Consider the following 20592-nt stretch of genomic DNA (forward strand, 5'->3'; position numbering starts at 1 on the left):
TCATTTTCCTAATCCGTATTAGGGATGCTATTAAACTCTGATATTACAAATTGAAAAAGGATTTAAACACTTTGTCAGTAAGTTCCCCATGGTAAAATGAGTCCCTGTGTTCATTGTTGTGCTGTACTAATTAAACAGTTTTAACTAAAATGGTCAGAAAGTACGCACAAGCTGTTTATCACTGCTGGCCTTTGAGCCTTAGTATACTCAAAGGACATGCTACTTCAGATGCGATAATTACTGAGTTCTTACATTTTTACTGAAGAGCCACAGAAGAGTTCCAACAGAGAATTTCACTTTAATCAGAGATAACAGGCTACTTATTAATAATAAAGCCATGATTATAATAGAAAAAACATTTATTCAGTTCAACATTTGTAGGTACTAATTCCAAAAACTGTTTAAATTGATATCAGGCAGAAAGTTTAGTCTCAGCTCTTTAGGGAAATTTCAAAAAATTAATCATTTATCTGAAGCATAAGAAATGCTAAAGACTATTAACTATTCACCCACAAACAATAGCTTATCCTCCATTCTTCTGCTTCTTAAGAGCTCAACAATTTGTCTGAGATCTTTTCTTCTTACTTTTTAAAATTCTGATGGAAGTTATTTCTCCATTAATCTGAAATGCCTTCAAACTATAACACCAAAGACTCACATAAGAGTACAAATATTGCACTGCAGAGAATTCACTTTTAATTTAAGGGCAACATATGGACAATTAATGGAATTTCATATCTTGGGTGCCCTTAGGTGCACAAGTTTTCTCCCAAGTTTCAGGACCATATATACATGGCTCAGAAAAGCTAAGTATCTCAAATCTCAGTTTTAAAAACCTTTCAAAGGTGCTAGAAAAAAAAAAATACAAATAGACTCAACTGATTAACAGCAACTTCCTACAAAAACAAAGGTGCCACAAAGGAGGCCATCCCAACAGTGACACAATTTATCCCACTGTGACTATATTATGTGACTACATAATGGAAAAATTCCTATTAATACAACACACCAAAGAAAATTCATTCTTAATTAGCAAGATTTTTGTGTATCTTCCACTTACTAGTACAGAAGTAGAAATTCAGACTCTGCAGAGTAAGAATTTAAAAACTACAGCCTGTTTCAGCCAATTTTCTGGCAAGCTGAACCTTCCATCAACTGTGGCCTTGAAATAAATATTAGATTAAAAATGCTCAATATGCACTGGTATAAAAAATAAATTAGGAGCCTTCAGGGGATTTTATATATTTATTTTAGCTTTTACATTTAATTTTATATATTCCCTACTTTGTGTGGATAACCAAAGGATAGTAAAACAGTAATATCAAAGTGATGCAGGCTATGAAAATTTACTGTTTCATCTTTTGTGTATGTTTATATATACACATATATAAAGTATGTTTGTTTAAACTTATGGTAGACCACTATTTTTATGCCTCACAAATAACTGAGGATTCTATGCACAGAATGGCACTATAGTACTATCCAGTATTCACTAAAGTCAATTAGCCAATATGCTCAAAATACTAAGCCAAAAATATTTACCATAACAAAAGTTTATCAGAACATCATAAGATCTTGTTGATTTTTTTTTTATTATTTTTTTTTTTTACTAAAAATATTATTAAATATACATCAGAAAAACAGTTTTTGGTCACTTTTCTCTGACCAACTTCAGGTTTGTCTAACTTTATATCTTGGTAATGTATACAAGATTGTCAGTTGGAAGAAAATTATGACAATAGAAAGAATCAATTAGATTTATCTGAAAAAATTACTCTCATAGTCTATACAGAATGTCTTTACTATATTTGGTAACAAATTAATTGTTGAATATGAGTAAGAAATTTCACATACCATTATGAAAATTCTCACAGGTAACAATTTTTTCTTTACACACAAGTTTACCTGGTGAAATTAATACTTAAGAGTGAAATTTACACTTTTTCTTTTTTTTTTTTCAAGCTGGAATCACTGTACTCCAGACCCTCTGAATGCTGTGCTAGCCTGAATTCAAAGCAGGTTACTTAATTTCTAACTTGCAGAATGATTTTAGAAATGGCCTACATACCAAAGCACAGCTTTACATTTGCATGTAGTGGCATATTCCAGTTTATTAACCAATTATTGAGGCTGTGCAGATCCCATTCCAAGCAGCCATCAATAAATACAGGAGAACACAGAGAACACCAGGCTTGGCTCCCCAGTGAAGCTCAAACTGCCAGGTCCCACCACAGCAGCAGCAGCTTCACGTTTTCTAGCACACACCTCACTTCATCTCACAAGAACCAACAGCCTTTTTTACTCCAGGTCACACGTATACAAATCACAAGCTTCTCCAACTTCTGAATGCCTAAGAATTTATTAAAACAAATTAGTGACCACTTCAAGGCCATTCTTCTCAAAGCAAACAAAGAGCTAGCAGTAGCTAGTGAAATCATTACTTTGTAATGTAACTAGAGAAACTCTTTCCTGCAGATCTACACTATATTTGATAATTAACTAGCAGTGAAGTGCTAAACTACTAAACCCTTTCTACAACAGCAGCTTAATAGTTAAGGGAAATCCAAACCAACATCTTTTCTTATTCATAATCCTCCTACAGCAGGCATCAAGTTCTGTAAAAACTGCAACAAATAACTAAGGCAACTCTTCACAAAGAATACATTGTCAAGTTATGAAACCCAGATTTCAGTAACTAAAGGCTTTTGTTTTAAAATCTAAAATTTTTTAAACTTCAAAACACTTCTAAACCTTTAAAAAACTTTTAACATTTCAAATGTTTTAAAAAGCCACTAAGCAATATAATTCTAAGATATATGGAGGTATTAAATCCAGAGTTACTTACATGGCTTTGTGTAACAAATGCAAAGGACAATTTCTCTCAAAAATCTATGATTCTGAGTAGTTTCTAAAGAATTACCGTTTTTGGTGTGGGGACATGTATGCATGTACACATATGTTTAATTTGGAAGAAAAAAGCAATACAAGGGGAGAGAGCTGTCCTTAGTGCCAGTGGAAATCCCCTTAACTCTTTTGCCAGTACAGATACTTCAACCCCAAACCAAAACAAGCACATGAAAACTTGAAAAGGGAGAAAGGATTTGTCTAAGTATTCTGTTAAATTTCTTAGTGGAGCATGGCACAGTGAGGTTTATTTACAGGCCTGTATGTTCTAAGCAGCATTGAAATTATAAAACTCCACTTGAAGAGCTTAATCTATTTAAGCATACAAAGAAAAGCCACAGAACATACAAGTGTTACCTCAACTTTTGCTGTTCTGTACTCTCTTCCACTTTATATCACTTTAATGTGCAAATCCCTACTTGGACCCTGCACTCCTCTACTGCAACAGAACCTGTAAATTGTATTAGGGAAGAATACCACAGTTTCTTATTTTGTCACTGATCAATGAAAATATACATTAGGGTAGCTGGGGTATATTTTGAAAGGACTGTTTTTCCCAATTAGCTTTTAGAAACATTTCAGACTAGATGAATTCAAAACAGTTCTAGTTAAATGAAACCATTCTCCTTCAGAAGGTAAGTGTACAATGGAACTGAACACCCCATAGAGAGCACAATATTGACAGGCAAGCAAAGAGTTTTGCTTAAGCAGGGTGGGGAAAGGGGAGAGGACAGGACAACCAGCCCTGAGATAAAGACACTTGGATAAGCAACTTAACTGGTTACACAGGTATGGGACAAACAGTAATTGAGACTAAGTACAGTCTCCAGAAGGTCTCTAAAGGGCTCCCAAGCATTCTGCAGCTTTTAGAAAAATACCAGGAGGAAAAAACACCATCCCAAGAACTACTTTCATCCTAAAATTCACTTGACAGACAATACTGAATGACAAGATAATTAAGTTCTTACATCTACGGTTTAGTAATCCACACTAATAGTTTGGTATTTAACACAACCTCCTTCTGCTCACACTCACTGCAAATCAAGCAAAGTGGAACATACACTGATTCCCTAGTATCCAAAGCAACTCAGCGTGATCCAAGGGTAGCATCACATGAAATTTACACTTAAAGACAACCACAAGGATCAAGAAAAGAATTTAGGGAACTAAAAGGGTATACTTACATCTGGATATTCTTTTACAGGCACATATAGTTTCTCTTGTAACTGTACAATAGGTCCCACAGCATCTGGTAACTCTGCACTTCTCTTCTCCGTACTACCATTTAATGTGTCGTTATACATGTCTTTCCGTACTCTGCTAATTTCTGTGGGGGGAAAAACGTATATTAGGCATTAAAAACAGTAACAGATTATAATCTAACATGATAATCTTCTCTATTATTTCCCAAATTTTAATGCCATTTTCTTCCTCTTCTCATAAACATCATAGTAGCTGAAAAATCTGCTCTGGTTTTGCTTTTTTTTCCTTCTGTTTTGTATGGGGGTTTTCATTGGTTTAGTTCTTTTTTTAAAAAATTGCAGCACCCATCCTTGAATGCCTTTCATGTCTGTAAATTTGCTGCCTACTCATCCTGTTTATGGAATTGAGCTATTGAAGTAAAAATTATCTGCATCTCCTCAGAACACTTCCAAGATTGCTCACATCATTTAAAAGGTGTATAAAAACAGTTCTTTTATTTATTTTTTTTTTTAATAATAAAGCAGTTAGAAAGAAAAAAAACCTAGAAATCTGTACTTAACACAAAAAATAGGAAAATGCACCTATACAGTACTTTTTTAGTTCTGGGATTAACTGTAGCACTTGGAAATTAAATAGAGCATCTTTCAGCAATGGGAAATAAGACAACTTAAAGGCACAGTTCATGAGCACATGGTATGAGAACAAACTGGTAGATACTGTTCTACTGACTACCTCCAAAGAGATAACGAAAACAACAAAGTCAAGTGTGGTATCGAGATCTAGGTAAGCTCTCTGTGCACCCAGAAGCCCAACTACTTCATTTCCAAGTAATGCAAAACTCCTCAACTGCACTAGAGAATGTCAAGGGTAAACTTCTAAGTACTGTTTCTACCATTTGCACCAGGGTTACTCACACTTTGCAGTATTTACTTGGGAGATGCAGTTTGTGATTATAAACAAGGTAGTTAAAAATGTGTAATTTGATTCAAATCTACGTTAGTGTCACTAAGCTGTAACAGTCTGAGAATGAACACAAAGCTTTCTTTTGTTTAACCAAAAAAAGACATGTAATAAGAAGTTACATTTTACTTCTAGATCTGTTGAATGTGGTATTTAAATTGCTGTTATAAAAATCAGAAATTCCACATTTCATAACTTATGGAGTCCCAAATAGTGTAAAAATGTTCTCAATGAGTTTATTTTAGTTTCACTGAAGAATTACTTAGAATGATTGTATTAACCAAGTTTCAAACCAAAAACTAACATTTCAACAGGATTGGTCCCAATGCCTTAAGACTTACAAACAGCATGGACTGTAAACAAAACCAGGTATCAGTAATTTTAGTCTTTTACTTAGAATTGCAACAACTGCTTTCAAAACCTTCAGAATTAAACACGACACTGAAAACAGAAATCTTACGTTTTCATCTAAAGACAGGAAACTCTAGCAGTAGACAAGAGATTAATAAAACCTCTGTTTCATAATCAGCTTCTTCTCTGGCAAATGATTAATAGCTGAGATTTCATTGCCTGAAAAGCTGCAGGGTGGGGGAGAGCATCAGAAAGGAGACGTATCTGAAAGGCATATTCAGAAACAAGTTGTTTCTCTGCTGGGAACTGACACAGTCATGTGTACTGTATCATGATTTGGTAGTTAACACCTGTTTACAAAGGGAAACAAATTTTGTCACCATATAATCATAGCTGAAGGAAAAAAAATCCTCATCTCCTTCAACACAGACAATTTTGGCAATGAACACAAATTCCTCAGAACTCCAAGCAGTATTTATACTTCAGTATATAAAGAAATTCTTTAGCACATCTCTTGGAACAAATACTACTATCTTTTGGCACATGTTGCTCCCCTTTCATTCTCTTCATATTTTCCATTAATTTACACTACACTGAAACAAGCTAGGCAGCCTGCAGAAGTACTGAAGCCTAAGTAGCAACACGGTCATTTTTATTTATAGTTGGCAGCTACTGAGTAGCTGCACCAAAATTTTCCCTTTAAAATGTATATTTCATGCAGAATATAATCACTAACGTTGGATATCACAGTCTTCACAGGAGAAAACAAACATTTATTTTAATCTTTCCTTTGCAAATAATCCTATGCCACAGTCATGACACTTGAGAGCCAAACATTCAGAAATGAGAGCTGGCTTGAGGACGACCCTTCAATTTTGGCTTGCATGAAACCTAAACTAACATACTTCAAACTTTATGGAGAATCAAGACATCTACCAACTCAGTGGAGTAGAAAACTCTACTATAGGACCGGACACCTGAACTTTAGTTTTCTCTGCATGTGTAAGTTTGTATTTTCTCTCTTTACATTCAAGCCAGCAGCAATGTTAACAAATACCAGGACAGGTTCAGTCAGCTACAGCAGTCAGCAGTATCACTTGCAAGGGTTACCATTTCTTCTGCTTCTTGGCATTTTACTTTCTCTCGTCTTAGACACTTTCTCAAGGAAGTTTCTTCTTTTCTCAGAAGAAACATTCATAAGCAACAGATGAAATACCAGGCACGTGTTCCCAGTTTCCTTTAACTGCTGATCCAGTCTCCAAACTCCACTTCTGCACAACACATTATCTGTGACACTCTCTTTCCACTTTTCTTAAATTTGACAGACCTGAAGGACTGCTGCTTAAATGATAAAACAGATCAAATCTCTAGTTCACCCATGGTCTCACACCCCTAACTACAGATGGAGTACAACCAATCTTCCTTCCCAAGGTGTTAGCACAGCCAACCACAAGCATTCTCTCAAATGCACAACTCATGGAGTATTCTGCTTGATATGCCTCTTGGGTTTTTTCAGATTCTGCTGAATCCTTCTAAACATCTGCAAGATCACTTTTTTTTATGAGCAGTTTTCTCACACACTTGCCTCTTGTTTAATCACACCTCTGGTGCCTCAACAAGACTCCACACAAAGCATTGAATTTTGATGACATAACCTTTCCTTTTATGGTCTCCATTACACCCAATTCCAGATTCCAGTCTCTTGAGCATCTTGCAACTTTGCCACTCGCTTTAGGCAGTTATGTGTACTGACAGAATTATGTGGTACTGTACTTTTAGTACCTCCTTCAAGTTTACTAGGAGTTAATAAGGTTTCAGGAAGCATCACCAGCAGCAAGTTAGAGGAGATAAAAGCTCTGCTCTCTCAAGCTCTAGCAAGCACCATTTTATTCTGTTCTGAAATACATTAAAATACCTAAAAATCTGAGGAACAGCGCTAAAGTAGAAGGTCAAATCCTCCAAGTACCTTTTCAATTTTTAGCAATATCTTAAAAAAAAAAAAAAAAAAATGTAGTCAAGTACACAGTATTTTATTTAGGTTTTTTTCATATTTCTTACACATTACCAAGCAGGCCAAAAGCTTCTTTGGTATGTCTCTCATGAAATCACACTTTTCAAGTTCATTTGTAAAGCTTCAGCTCCTTCACGTTTACTATTTTTTACAGATTCTTCCCTCTCACTGAAAGCCAACTGTTTAAAAAATAAGGAAAGCTTTACTTTCAAAGTGAACATCTAAGTAGAATTCTAGGTACTTTACCTTAATGCTGCGGTGGTAATTACGTTGTATAACACTCTAGGGATTTTAAGAGAGTGCTAGTAAGAAAAATACTTAATTATAATAGTAGATTTGACTGAAAAGAAAGGCAGAGAGCAGCTTCCCCATATCTCTAAAGCCTCTGAGTTCTGTCAATGCATTAATTGGTTTCTGAAAGGATATAAGTATCCGTCTCTACTGTAGGTAAAAGCAGAAACTCAAAGAATTTCAAAACCTCCAATATTCACCTTTAACAGTACTCTAGTCTATACGCTCTAAATAATAAATTTAGCAGTAAATGGAAAATTTGTCTTGCTCACAGCAGGGTATTGGAGAAATAAATTTAAAAGAAAAGACAAACTGGTTTCAGTATCTTTATCTTGTTCCACCTTCATACAGCATGACCTAGTGAGCCATGGTAGCAACTACATGCATTCTGGTCCAGAGGATGTTTTTCCTTCTGTCCCTGAAACTATACAAGTAACAATCTTTTGCTTCCTTTATCCACAGAGCATATTTTTAATCTGTCTAATACTTTCTAAGATATGTTTTGAAGCAGGATATACTGTTCCTTCTACAGATATGTACTGTTTTGCTTTCTTCATTAAACTGAAAGTATTCTTCCCCCTTGAACGCGTAAAGGACAGCATTCATGTGAGTGTTTGTCATCACATTAAACACCATCAAGGAGCTACTCATTTTCAGCTGTCAATTATTCCTTCAGAGGAAGTAAGACTCTGCACAGGTGTTTAAGACTGGTGGGTTGCAACACAAAATGGGTTTGCATAAACCATTCTACAAGAATATTCAAAGTAGGAAATCACTGAAAAGATTCAAATCTGACCTGTCCTACCACTTTGCAAACCACTTTCATCACCAGTGGCCACAGATTTACTATTTCTCACCATGAAAGCTTCTTCTAAATCATAAAGTTTTATTTTTTGGAAGAGGAGCAGACTTACTGCTTTTAACTTGATGCATTCCTCACTGTAGTTTAAGCTAGAACTAAGAATTTGAAGAACCGAAACAAATCTTCTGATATTCCCATTTAGCTACATTCATTTAAACAGAGTTAAATTGATGCCACTCTCAGCTTATGTTTCTTTCCTAAGACCATCAACACACACAGAATTTCATTTCTGAAACTACAGAAGAGCACCTTAACTATCACTCGTTGTTTTTACAATACACAGCAAGTGGGAGTGGAACAATCCAATAGTCAAAATCAGCAAGAGATACAGAATTAATCAAAGCACTAATCATCTTCTAACACCAGCAGGCATGCTTCCCTAACCAAGAGAAACACCAGGCTTTCAAAGGGTCTCAAGTATAAGCTAGTTTCCAGATGAAAAAATGATAAAGTTTGGAGAAAATGTTTGAAGTTAGAAGTTTAAGAGTTATGGTAAGAAAAACAGTTATGCTCATACAGCTAAAAATCTACATGGTACTTGAATCTCACTGATGCATATAACATCAGTTTCTATTTTCTACTTTCTCAGAGAAATCAAGTTATGCCAAAAATACCAAGGACACCAAATTTTTTACATGCAGCATAATTTTACATATTTTGACAGGCAAAAATAATTCTTATAATTTTTTTCTTAGACTATGACACTAAACTGAAGCACAAATAGCACCTTGAGTATTTCCACAACAGCTTTTTGCAAAAACTTAAAAATTCTAGTAACTGTTTACCGGAGATCCCTTTAGTGAGTCCACTCAATGTACGTGATCAGCATGCACTGCACTGAGGGGGCAAGTGAGGAACTAACTGAATCAAGTACCTTCCCATTCTTTATTACTATGCAGTGTAATTCTTTTAATGCAACAAAATGAGTGCAATAAGTTAATATTTTTACAAAGTGTTTTTTCTTGCACACAACTGCTGCTAGATCATCACTTTAGGCATTTTAGAGTTACTTTTAAGGTACAAAATATTTTTTTCCAATTTTTTTGCTATCAGGTAAGTCCCTAAACTAGAATATAAGGTTATAGACACTAATATAATAGACATAAAATCACCACTTTGTAGGATCTAAATCCACTGAACACAGATCCACAATTTATACAAGCAATCAATTCCATGTGCCATTAAATCATTGCCCATTAATTAGACCACTGCAACTAGATACCAGTTAGTTTTAAATAATAAAATGTGTCAAACAGCATCCAACAACATTGCAAAAAATATGGAAAATATAATTAACAATGAAGAGAAAAAAGCAGAAGCAGGAAACTCTTATTTTCTGATTATTTAAAATCTCTGAAGACTAACACAGAGCATGTACTCAAACTACAACATGAATAGCATGCTGAGTTCATCCCCAGCACAAAAGGAATCTTGTTGACACAGCATATATCAAATTTAAATAAAACTTTTATTATAAAAAAATTAAAAGAAAAACCAAATTGACATCACACTATTAACGCGTTCGATGAATAGACACTTAGTCTCTCAGAAGAAATTAAAAAGTATGCTGAAGTACTCAACACCACCCCTTAGAATATGGCACATAAGTCATGCAGAAGTATCACAAAAAGAAAAAAAAAGAAAAAAAAAAAAAGTAAAAAAAAAGTGTTTGCATTTCAAATTTCAGTTCATCTTTCAATGCTTGGGAAAACTGTAGGTTCTTCTCTTTTGCCCCTGGGAGCCCAATCTAGCAGTACACTTTTGATGATTAAACTGTCAGTCCAATGATAAGTGGGCAGCACTTTCAGCAATTTGTCAGCACTCTTGGTGTCAAAATTCTGTCATTTCTTTCTACAAGAAGAGCCTGCAAAACTCCTTCTTTTGTGGGCAGTTGTAAGGTTTGTATCAAACTGACTTCAAAACCAAATAGAGCATACTCATCTGTTCTCTTTGTATAAATGTCAACAGAAAGCTTTAAAGTGCTTTATTATTGGTGGAACATTGCAACTCATGTGTTTTCTAATCTAGCAGCTTTAGTATGCTTACTTGGCAAAGAAATAGCTGGTTTTATTCATCACAATTTTCACAGTCTTCACTGTTAACACCAGTGCTGTTTACTACTACTGCTGATGCAGCAGAAATAGCAATGCTAGCAAAAAAACAAGTCATTTTTAATATTGTGCCACATGGATTTGTACCCCACATGCATCATCAGTACATGATCTAAAATGCTGGCAAGCATCTACACTCCCCACCCCTGATATTAAAGCAGTGAAATGCCTGAGCATCAGGCAAACAAGAGTCACAGCATGTGTCCTTCAGAAAACAACACAGGGTTAAACAAAATAGACTTGGGATCAAGCAAAGCTGATAAAACAGTCTACTTCTGACAAATTTTTATGTATCAGCAATTTTGGTCTAAAGCATGACAATGAACTTGGACATAGTAAACTGGTAAATTTAAAACAGTCATGCATTTGTTTCCACTTACTAAAACTTGCATTTATGTTATTTAACATTATGATATGTCAGAAAGGCCAGAGCAGGTCTGAAAAAGTCCATCAATCCTGCATTACAGCTGCCAATGGCAATCTGCATTTGATTAACAAAATAATATAAAGATGACTAAACACAGTCCCCTCATTTTCTTGGTAAGCTCCAAGAAAAGCTGTACATTTGAGATGAAGTTCTTGTATTTGTCTCATCATACCCCGGCACTATGCTCCAAAAACCTAAATATCTTTAACACAAAAATGAGTTTATAACTTCCCAAGAGGATACTTTAAAGAACTTTTCAGCAGTCTACTTGGCATACTCGACTAACATAATACAGCAACTGTCATACACTATCCATCCACACCCACATGAGCAGCACTGGAAAATGGAAAGTTTCTTGAGATGAGTAATTAGCTGATAAAAAGAAAACTGTAGAACTGAAGTCCATCAGAACAGTACGATCGCTGAAGCAGATTTGGTGGCTCATATTTGCATCAGGCTAAACAACCATCTTCTCAAAAATCTACTTTAGCTCCCTTGAGCAAGTTGCCCCTAAATGCTTACAGAATAATAGAATTAATTAGGTTGGAAAAGCCCTCTGAGATCCAGTCTAATCTGTGACCAAGCACACCAACTAGACCACAGCATTAAGTGCCATGTCCAGTCTTTCCTTAAACTGTGTCCTCTTGTCCTGTCTCTGCTTGCTTGAGAGAAGAGGCTGGCCCCACCCGGCTACACCCTCCTTTCTGCAGAGCACAACAAGGTCTCCCTGAGCCTCCTTTTCTCCAGGCTGAACACCCCCAGCTGCTCCTCCTCTGGAGGACTTGTGCTCCTGACCCTTCCCCAGCTCTGCTGCCCTCTGGACTCACTCCAGCTCCTCCAGCTCTTCCTTAGTTACCAGTAGCACAGCTCAATGTACATCAAGCTTCTAGAGCTATTTGTTTTTCTTTCCATACCCAGCAGCATAAACCAATGTTTGTCAGGTAACCATAATTATAAACAACTTGAATATCTTAGATGTGGGAAATCTGCACTAATACTACTCTGTGTGAACTACAAATGTCCAGGAAGATTAAAGAAAGGAGCCATCCATTCTCTGAGATTTAAACAACGGTGTTACTTGGCACACTTTAAAAACATCAGCTTGACAGTATCAGCTCAGACAGAACTTCTACGTTTTTAGTTCCTCAGATGGGAATTTTCTTACAAGAAATACGTTAGCTCAGTTTATTGTCTTTTTTTTGAAATTGATCTTTGTGAGCAATGTAGATTGACAGGTCTGCAATGAACCTTCTCTACCCACGCATAATCCCATGCTCCCTTCACACCAGAATCAATTGGTGTCCACTTTCCACAGGAATCTTCTGCACATGAAATAAAGCGTATTTAATGGGAAGCTCTCCAGTAAAGCCAGAACATTCTCTCAAAATGTGTATGGAGCACTTCAGAACAGAACACCCTAATTAATATCAAAATCACCTGGATATCAGCACTGAAATCCCATGCTATGCAATTCTGCCAATAAGTGCAAGAAGTGCATAAAAGTAAAGGGCAAGACACTATTTTACAATCTTTAAAACAGACCAAACTAATTTAAACAAATGTGTGGCACAGATCCTTCTAAATAATAAGGCTTGAAGTTTACTGTAAAATTAAAATTACAACTGAGTTACCTAAACTTTAGGATTGCTTATTATTAGAACTGAGAAGTAAAAACTACTAAAAACCCCCACTTGAAAACTAAACAGCAGCACCATCTCCTTTCCTGTATTTAAGGGTGCACTTAAGACTCACCAATTTCAAACAGCATCCTAGAGCACATGCAGAGTTATTTTCTTAGTCTTTGGGAACCATCCACAATGATCCTCCACAGTCAGCAATTACAAGAAAGCATTCCATTGGTTAATCCACTCTTTGTCTTTTCTATGAAAGGAGTGAGGGATTTTTTATTTTTTTTTTACTTCCATGGCCACCCAAAAATAATTACCTATTCAAGGGTTATGTGACCCTTCTCTCTCTTTCACTAATTGTTTTAAGGCCAAAGTAAATTTCATACATATTAATACACAAAGGCAATCTGAAGAAACACAAGACTTGGTCGCTTATATCAGGTGTTTCAGGAAATGCTGGGAAATGAAGATGCATATCCTCCTGTGTTCTGTCCATTTTTCACAGTTTTGTATGGATTTTCTGCATCACAAAACTGAATCTTCTAAGGTTTATGTACACAGTGATCACTTGATATACTGAAAACCACTAGATGTCTGGACAATATCCTGCATGCTTCATGAGATAAAGGGGAGAAAAAAAAATTAGTCATTATTAGCTGACTAGTTGAGAAGTATTAGCATTATATGTTCTACATTAAAAGAAGATGTAAAAAACTATACTGCTACTGAGATGCTGATGAAAACACTTTATAATCATAAAAACTTATATGTAGGCACTATAGGTTTTGTATCTATGACATCTAAACAAACTGATTGTTGGTCATCAACTGAGTAATTTACCTAATACTGTAAGAAACACCAGAACATGAGAAAGCAGGCATACCTAGAGATAATTGACTTAGTTAATAAAGTGAACATTTCCAATTCTAACCTGCTAGCATGTCAAAACAAAGCTCTTCCAGTACTTGTAAGAAATGTCTTTCTCTGTGTACTTCTGAAGTACAATTTCATAAGAGGCCAACCTGACGGCTTTCATCACTTCAGCTGGAACCTAATCCATTTGAAAAGGACTGACTAGTGCCTCTCATTCCCAATCTACTTTTTCTTAGCTGATCACATACAACAGTAACACAATCCCACTTTTATACACACTGCTCCCCATCACACAGCATTGCTGTAAATGCTGCCCTACCTAGCTCTGTCAGCAGTTTATTCACAGGACTAAAACAGTAACCATTTTTGGTCAACAAGTACCAGCACTGACAAGTCAGTCATCCACAATACTAACTGCTCTGATAGAAACTACATTATGAAGATGCATTGTGCAACTTCAAATTAACTTTTAAGTATTGGAAGACTTCCCAGAGTTAGTCAGTACATAAACAAGATCTCTATTTAATCCCAGTCTCTGCTTAACCACATACATAACCAACATGGTAGCTTAAGAAACTTGACAACACAGTTGACCAAATTACAGTCCTATATTAAGCATTACCCATCTATGCTAAAAAATTATACATCCAACACACCTGAAAACTCTTGAGTTGGATATAATCAAAGTTACTCATGCAGAAAAACACCCCAAAATTTAGTTCTACAGTAAATATTCCAGCCAGACACATTAGTCCCATTTTTATTACTAAGCCATGTTTCAAGCACATTGAAGAACTTTTTAAAAACAGCACGAAAGTCTGTAAGACATATGACGAGTTTACCACAGACAGACAGCACTAGACTAATACAATAATTATAAGAGTGCTGAAGAAACAGAGCAATGCTTAGTTGGGTTTCCCATGGAATACTCTGCATAAAATTTAACTAAAGAAATTTGGTTAAAACATGACAGGGAAGTTGGTACTAGACGATCCTTAAGGGTCCTCCAACCAAAACCATCCCATAATTCTATGAAATAGAAAAGCTCTTCAAGGTATAAGCTAAAGCAAAGTGACAACAGCTGTGCCAAAAGTAGAACTGATTAAAAGGAGGTTGCCAAAACATCATTAAGAATCTATTAAGAACAATACATATGCTAACAGGAACAGTTTTTACCTTACTGCAAATTGTAATTTATTATATAAACACAACCAGTGACAAAAATTTATAGATGAGAAACGTAACTACTAAAAAAATTCTAGTAATGCCATTAAATTCTTTAACCAATTAAAAGGAGTTTAAAAATGCTTGTACTAATGCTAGGTACAGAAAAAAATTACTTCAATATTGCCACTGAGTTCCTCTAATACAACTGTTAAACAACTTCAATATCACATTGAAGTGATTAAGATTAAACCAGTCAGCTTTGAAAAGCTGATCATTTTTCATCAATGTAGAGAAAAAAAAAGAACAACAGTGTGCTTGAATTCACTGCAAATACATTCACCTCAATAATCTTCTAAAAGATAAATATATCTATGTAAACACAGTTCTCCAGAGAAGTGAAACCTGGCAACAATCAAACTAAATCTCACATGACTGAGACCGAAATTCAATGTTAAAAAAGCAGGCTGTTGGCAATTGTAATTTTTACTAAAGCTGAGTATTTTTTCAGACTTGAACATAAGTTAAAAAGAAGTGACATATTAGTATACTAATCTAACTGTTATCCATCCTTTTGTACCACACATTAGTTCAGCCATCTGACTCAACACATTACCAACCAGCAGGAAATCAGCAAGGCAACTAACTCTTTCCAAACATGCAGAGCCAGCAAAACCTTAGAGAATCAACTACAGCTACCATCATCACCCTCTGACAAAGTGAGAAATAAGAATACTGCTACTCACACTTTTACTGAAGGGAAAGGTATTAACTGTTATTAGTCCTGTTTTACTTTTTCTTTATTCCACATAGGGAATGGAATGTTCAACTTAAATTGCCGTTGAGTGTGTTAAAACCTATTTAGATCATCTTACAAAGTTTCATTTCTGTCAAGAAAAAAACCAAAAATATTTAAAAAACCTCTATTAAGAGAATTTTTATACTATAACAAAATCTTATTGACTCTCAGAGGTCTAAGTAGTCACATTCTTTTTGTCCCTTTATATGACAGATACCTGTTTTCAAAAACTGCAGTGTTACCTGTTCTATTAGGTAGATTCTCATTTCAACCAACACAGAACTAGTTCACGCCTTTCAACCATAACAGAGCTTTCACTCACAATAATGAGAATAGAGTTGGCCTGCCTAGTATGTAAACAGAAATAAGTATTTGGTTAGTGGTACTACTCTAGAAGTACCACTTCTAGAAGTAATCAGAATAAAACAAACTAGGTTGAGCCTTCTAATCATCCTCCTTTTCCATTTTACACAGTATTTGATTTGCATACATCATCAGTCCCCCATTAGGCAGATCTGCCTTGACAGGTGAGGCAGAGCCAAAATGGCCCTCAGAGTATTCGGGTCATACAAGTTTGAACTGCCTTGGAGATGTTCTTGTGAAGGAACACAGGTAATTTAGCCCTTTGACAGGAGATTCCAAGTGGCATGGTTATGTATGCTGTCACAATACAATCCACTGAAACCCAATCAAAGCAAGCCACAGCCTTTCCGCGCACTCTTCTGGAATGTGAAGAGGTAATTATTCCTTGATAAACTACTACTAATATTTTTAGAGTTGCACAATGTAACTATCTTGGGAAGTATGACAATATTATCATATACACTTGGCTCCAAAATAACAAAAAATGCCATTATTAACAGAAATAATTCTTCAGACTTCCAATTCTCAATTACTATTACTCAGTAACAATTCTTGCTATTACTGCATATTTAGGCCCTGCCTTGTGACACCACATCAATAAAGTATCTCCCTCAACAACAGCCCCATGCTTCTTTCCATGTAAATAAACATACACTGTCTTGGTCTATGTCTTACTGTCTAAGTTAACCTTTACCCATTCAACATCAAGAGGCATTTTCTAAAAAGTCTGAATTGCACTCTGCTGGTAAGTAGACCTTTATGAACAGTTTCATGAAACACTGTAAGGAAATGAAAGATGTGATCTTTTCCCTAAGATATTCAAGACCTGACCAAACAAAAGAAAACCTAGTAAAGCTTCAGAGAACTGTTGCCTGAGACTCCCCCCATACAGAAATACCTCTTCCAACAATAAGCATGCCTGAAGGTTCTCATCTGTGTGCCTCTTACAGATCACTTTTAGTGCCACAAAACAACTGTGCTCCTATCTGGTAGCTTGCTAAATTCAACCAGTCAGCTAGGCTGGCATTTTTCCATCCAAAGACCTCTGCCACATGAAATAAGGTAATAACTGACAGCAAAAGAAGATACTGTCCTGCAGCATAGGAGGAATGAGACAATTTGCCTCTGGGTTTCTCAGATATTTCCTGACAGCAAAGACATGGCAAGACTCCAAAACTTTGAGTTTACTCCAGACTCTGGAAAGCAGCTTCCTCTAGCAGACACATACATTTTGTTTTCTTCATCCCAAACCTTCTGCTGCTCCCAAACTGTATTTTCTCCACACTCAAGTCGAATTTTCCACCTATGGAAGATACAATTTTTCATTTCTTCAGTCAGTCCTAGTTTTCACCCAACCTCACTCTCACTTTATTCTTCAAAAGAGTCCACAAACCACAAAGGACAGCGACACCAGACTATCATGCTCCAACATAGTATAATTCTGTCTAAAAAACAATACCTCAATTTAAGTTGAGATTTCAGAATAAAGTAATGATTTTGCTTACAACACAGGAAACTCAGTCCATTCTCAAAGTCCATTCCTCAAATCACAGAAACTTGCAACATAAATTACATGGCTTTCTCAGGTTAGAGTAAAGCATCCCTATCCTATAAGACAGCTCAGAAAGGGAGACTGCCTGGAGGTACATCACATATTCAGCAGGATAACCTTTTTGTGCTCAAACTTAAGTGCTCAAATCCAAACATGATCTAGCTCATTTAAACCTAGGCAGACTTCCAGACAAAATGATAAAAGTACTCACTTTAGTAACCTCTCACAGAAAAAAAATTTAAGTGCATTTTGTTTTAAAATACTAGGACTTTTTTGCCCATGTTCATTCTTGGTAAGTTTTTTCACTGTTTTAATTGAAGCCTAAACCACACACTTGGCAGGAGAAGCTTCAAGGTAGTTCTGCAAAGCTAAAGCAGCAGAAGAGGCCATTTAGTGGAATGCATAATGCAAACTTAATCACAAGTTGTATCAGAGCTATTTAAAATACAAATGATAGTACAGCACATTCCAGAGATCACATCTGCAGCTTTCCATTACATAAGTCATCTGTTTCTTCAGTCATACTCTGAATGACTGAAAAAGGATTTAAGTTTATGCACTAGAAATACAAGGCTTACAGGTACCATTTAATGGTGTACTTCTTTGCAGTGTCATAGTGTTTGGCACCAGATATTATAGTGAAAGACAACATTACCTCTGCCAGCCTGCTTATAAAGTCACTATTTTCATTTTGTTTCATGGTTTATCTTACACATCCTAAGGAGAACCACTTCCTAGGAAAACACACAAAACACCAAATACCCCACAGAAACATCCATCCCTGCCCTTCCCCTTCTCTCTCCACCCTAACTGCCCCCATGCCCCTATGCTAAGGTGTATTTCAACTTTAAATACAGGGTATCAAAATGGAACTGAGATAAGGCCTCAACTACACACCAGCTTACACTACTGCTCCTAACATTAATTGCCAGAACTATATTCCACTCAAGCAGATGAGCCATCACTCATTAAATCCCAGCCATGCACAACTAGTAATGGTATATAGCTGAAGCTACATTACCAGAAGGGAAATAAAATTTTAACACATACTGTGTTGAGCAGGAGTAGAAGTAGTTTCATTTCTTTCTTCCATTAAACATTCCAGACTTGTTTTTATAAGCTTTCAGTACAAAAGCAGCCAAAATCTGAAAAAGCCTTTAAGGCTTCTATTTTCTTCTACTTTCTGTCTAACTCTTCTTCTTTCACCTGTTCTCACATAGTGGCTGCAGGGGGTAATATTTTTTTAAAAATCATCTTTGAAGGATAATGAAAAAAGACAAAGGAGAATAGGCAATCCCCTCCTGCCACTAGACCTGCAGAACATCTGTAAGGAGTCTGACTGCTTTCAATTACATTGCACTGTGAAAAAAAGCAAGCAAACAAACAAAGAAAAAAAAATCAAAATGAAACCCCAACAACCACAAAAAAAACCCCACAGGAGAACATAGAAGAACTTTTTTTGGGTCGTTTGACACTCAGAACTAATTTCAATATGATTCTCCTACAGAGCATGGAACCACACTATGACACCATGAAGCATTCATGGAAGTATCAAAAATCACTCGAGGTGAAGTCTGTAAAGCTCCATATAATTTGTTGAGAACTAGAAATACAAACAGTAACACTAGTTATAATTACTATTCAAAACAGCCTGGATGCATGGTGGATGCATTTCAGCTTGACAGGAAAAGTTTACATGAGTAATATTCTATTAGTTTCCCTCATCACTGTGGCCAGTATCAAATGAAAACATCTTAGCTCGTATATTTTCTCAGCTTTGAGAAGCAGCAGACTTGGTACCAACTCGCATGATTCCTCTAAAAATTTTGAAAAAAAAAAAAAAATAGTTTAACACTGAACTGCAAATTGCAACTGAACACTTAAAAAGAGACTGGACACTGGGAGCTTTGCACTCTATTCAGGTGTCTCCCATGATCCCTCAACTCCTCCTGAAGAAGCAAATTAAAAAAAAACTAAACCCACCACAACATTTTTGGGGATAATCTCTGTCACCTGCAACATCTCTCGTCTAGATCAGTAATCACTGAAATTAAAGTGAGACATAAAGATACCACTGACTGCATGATGAAGTGTCTCATCACTCCATCACTTCCTATACTGGGAGGAGATCCTAAATTAAAGTTTTTAGTTTATATCAATATAGAAGAACATTCTGCAATGAAATTAAGAAACCAGTGTATTTAAGCAACCTGCTTCTTCTATTTACTATGACTTCAACAACAGTGAACTGACTTTTGTTCTCTCAGAGAAGTAGCAGTAATTAATAAAACTAGGATTCAGTTTCCTACCTCCATCCATTCCTTTCCCATTCTTGCAAAAAAAAGTAATCAAAAGACAGCTCTAATTTTAGAGACCTTAACAAACAAACAGCTCTAAGTAAACTATCTTTTCTTTATTACATTATGTGCCTCTAACACTATTCTACATCTGGTTAAAAACATGAAAGATAAAGTTGCAGGGAAGATGATGTTTTTGGGGTTTTTTTGTTTTGTTTATAGAAACATCTCAGTAAAATACCAAGAACAACAACCACAAAACTGGACTTCAAGATGTTTATAAAGTTTTCTCAAAACATTACCTCTCAGTTTAACTGATTTTAGCCCACAATCAAATGCACAGATCAATTCCTTAACTTGGGAATAACTAGACACCCTACCTAAGGGTCTTCATTAATGATAAATGTTAAGGTATGATATTTACTAGAGACAAACTGAAAACAGCTTTACAACTTCAGTCAACAAAGCAAAACAGAAACTAAAGTATGTGCAGTGAGCCTGCTGTAAACAATACTTATGAAAACTATGCAATGTTAGTGTAGATTGAGACTTTACAGGACGACTGGAATAAAAAAATGTAGTAGACTAAATCCAATGCTACATTAAATTAAATATAGTGGGGAAAAAAAGTGCTCTCATATATGTAATGCTAAGGTTCAACAGTAACAATTCAAAATAAAGTGCACATCATTCTGAGTAGGATAACAAAGACATTTAGAAAACAATTAATATTAGGACCCCTTAAGAAACAGAACTGAAAATAAGAAGCAGAGTATTTTTAAACTAAAACAATGGT

The 20592-nt window shown here is 35.7% G+C and overlaps 1 protein-coding gene across 10 annotated transcripts in view; it reads right to left on the reverse strand.

Moving 5' to 3' along the window:
* The window catches only part of QKI (QKI, KH domain containing RNA binding), a 149216-nt gene that overhangs the window by 108336 nt on the left and 20288 nt on the right, over positions 1-20592 (reverse strand). For all 10 annotated transcript variants that reach the window (XR_008839992.1, XR_008839991.1, XR_008839994.1 and 7 more), the window contains exon 2: positions 4089-4231. Coding sequence is in view for 6 of the 10 variants with exons in the window: in XM_056486219.1 (XP_056342194.1) it covers positions 4089-4231 (143 nt within the window). In the remaining 4 variants the exon portion in view is untranslated. The remainder of the gene's footprint in view (positions 1-4088; positions 4232-20592) is intronic.

Source organism: Oenanthe melanoleuca, chromosome 3 (assembly GCF_029582105.1).
Source record: "Oenanthe melanoleuca isolate GR-GAL-2019-014 chromosome 3, OMel1.0, whole genome shotgun sequence".
Lineage (NCBI taxonomy): Eukaryota > Metazoa > Chordata > Aves > Passeriformes > Muscicapidae > Oenanthe > Oenanthe melanoleuca.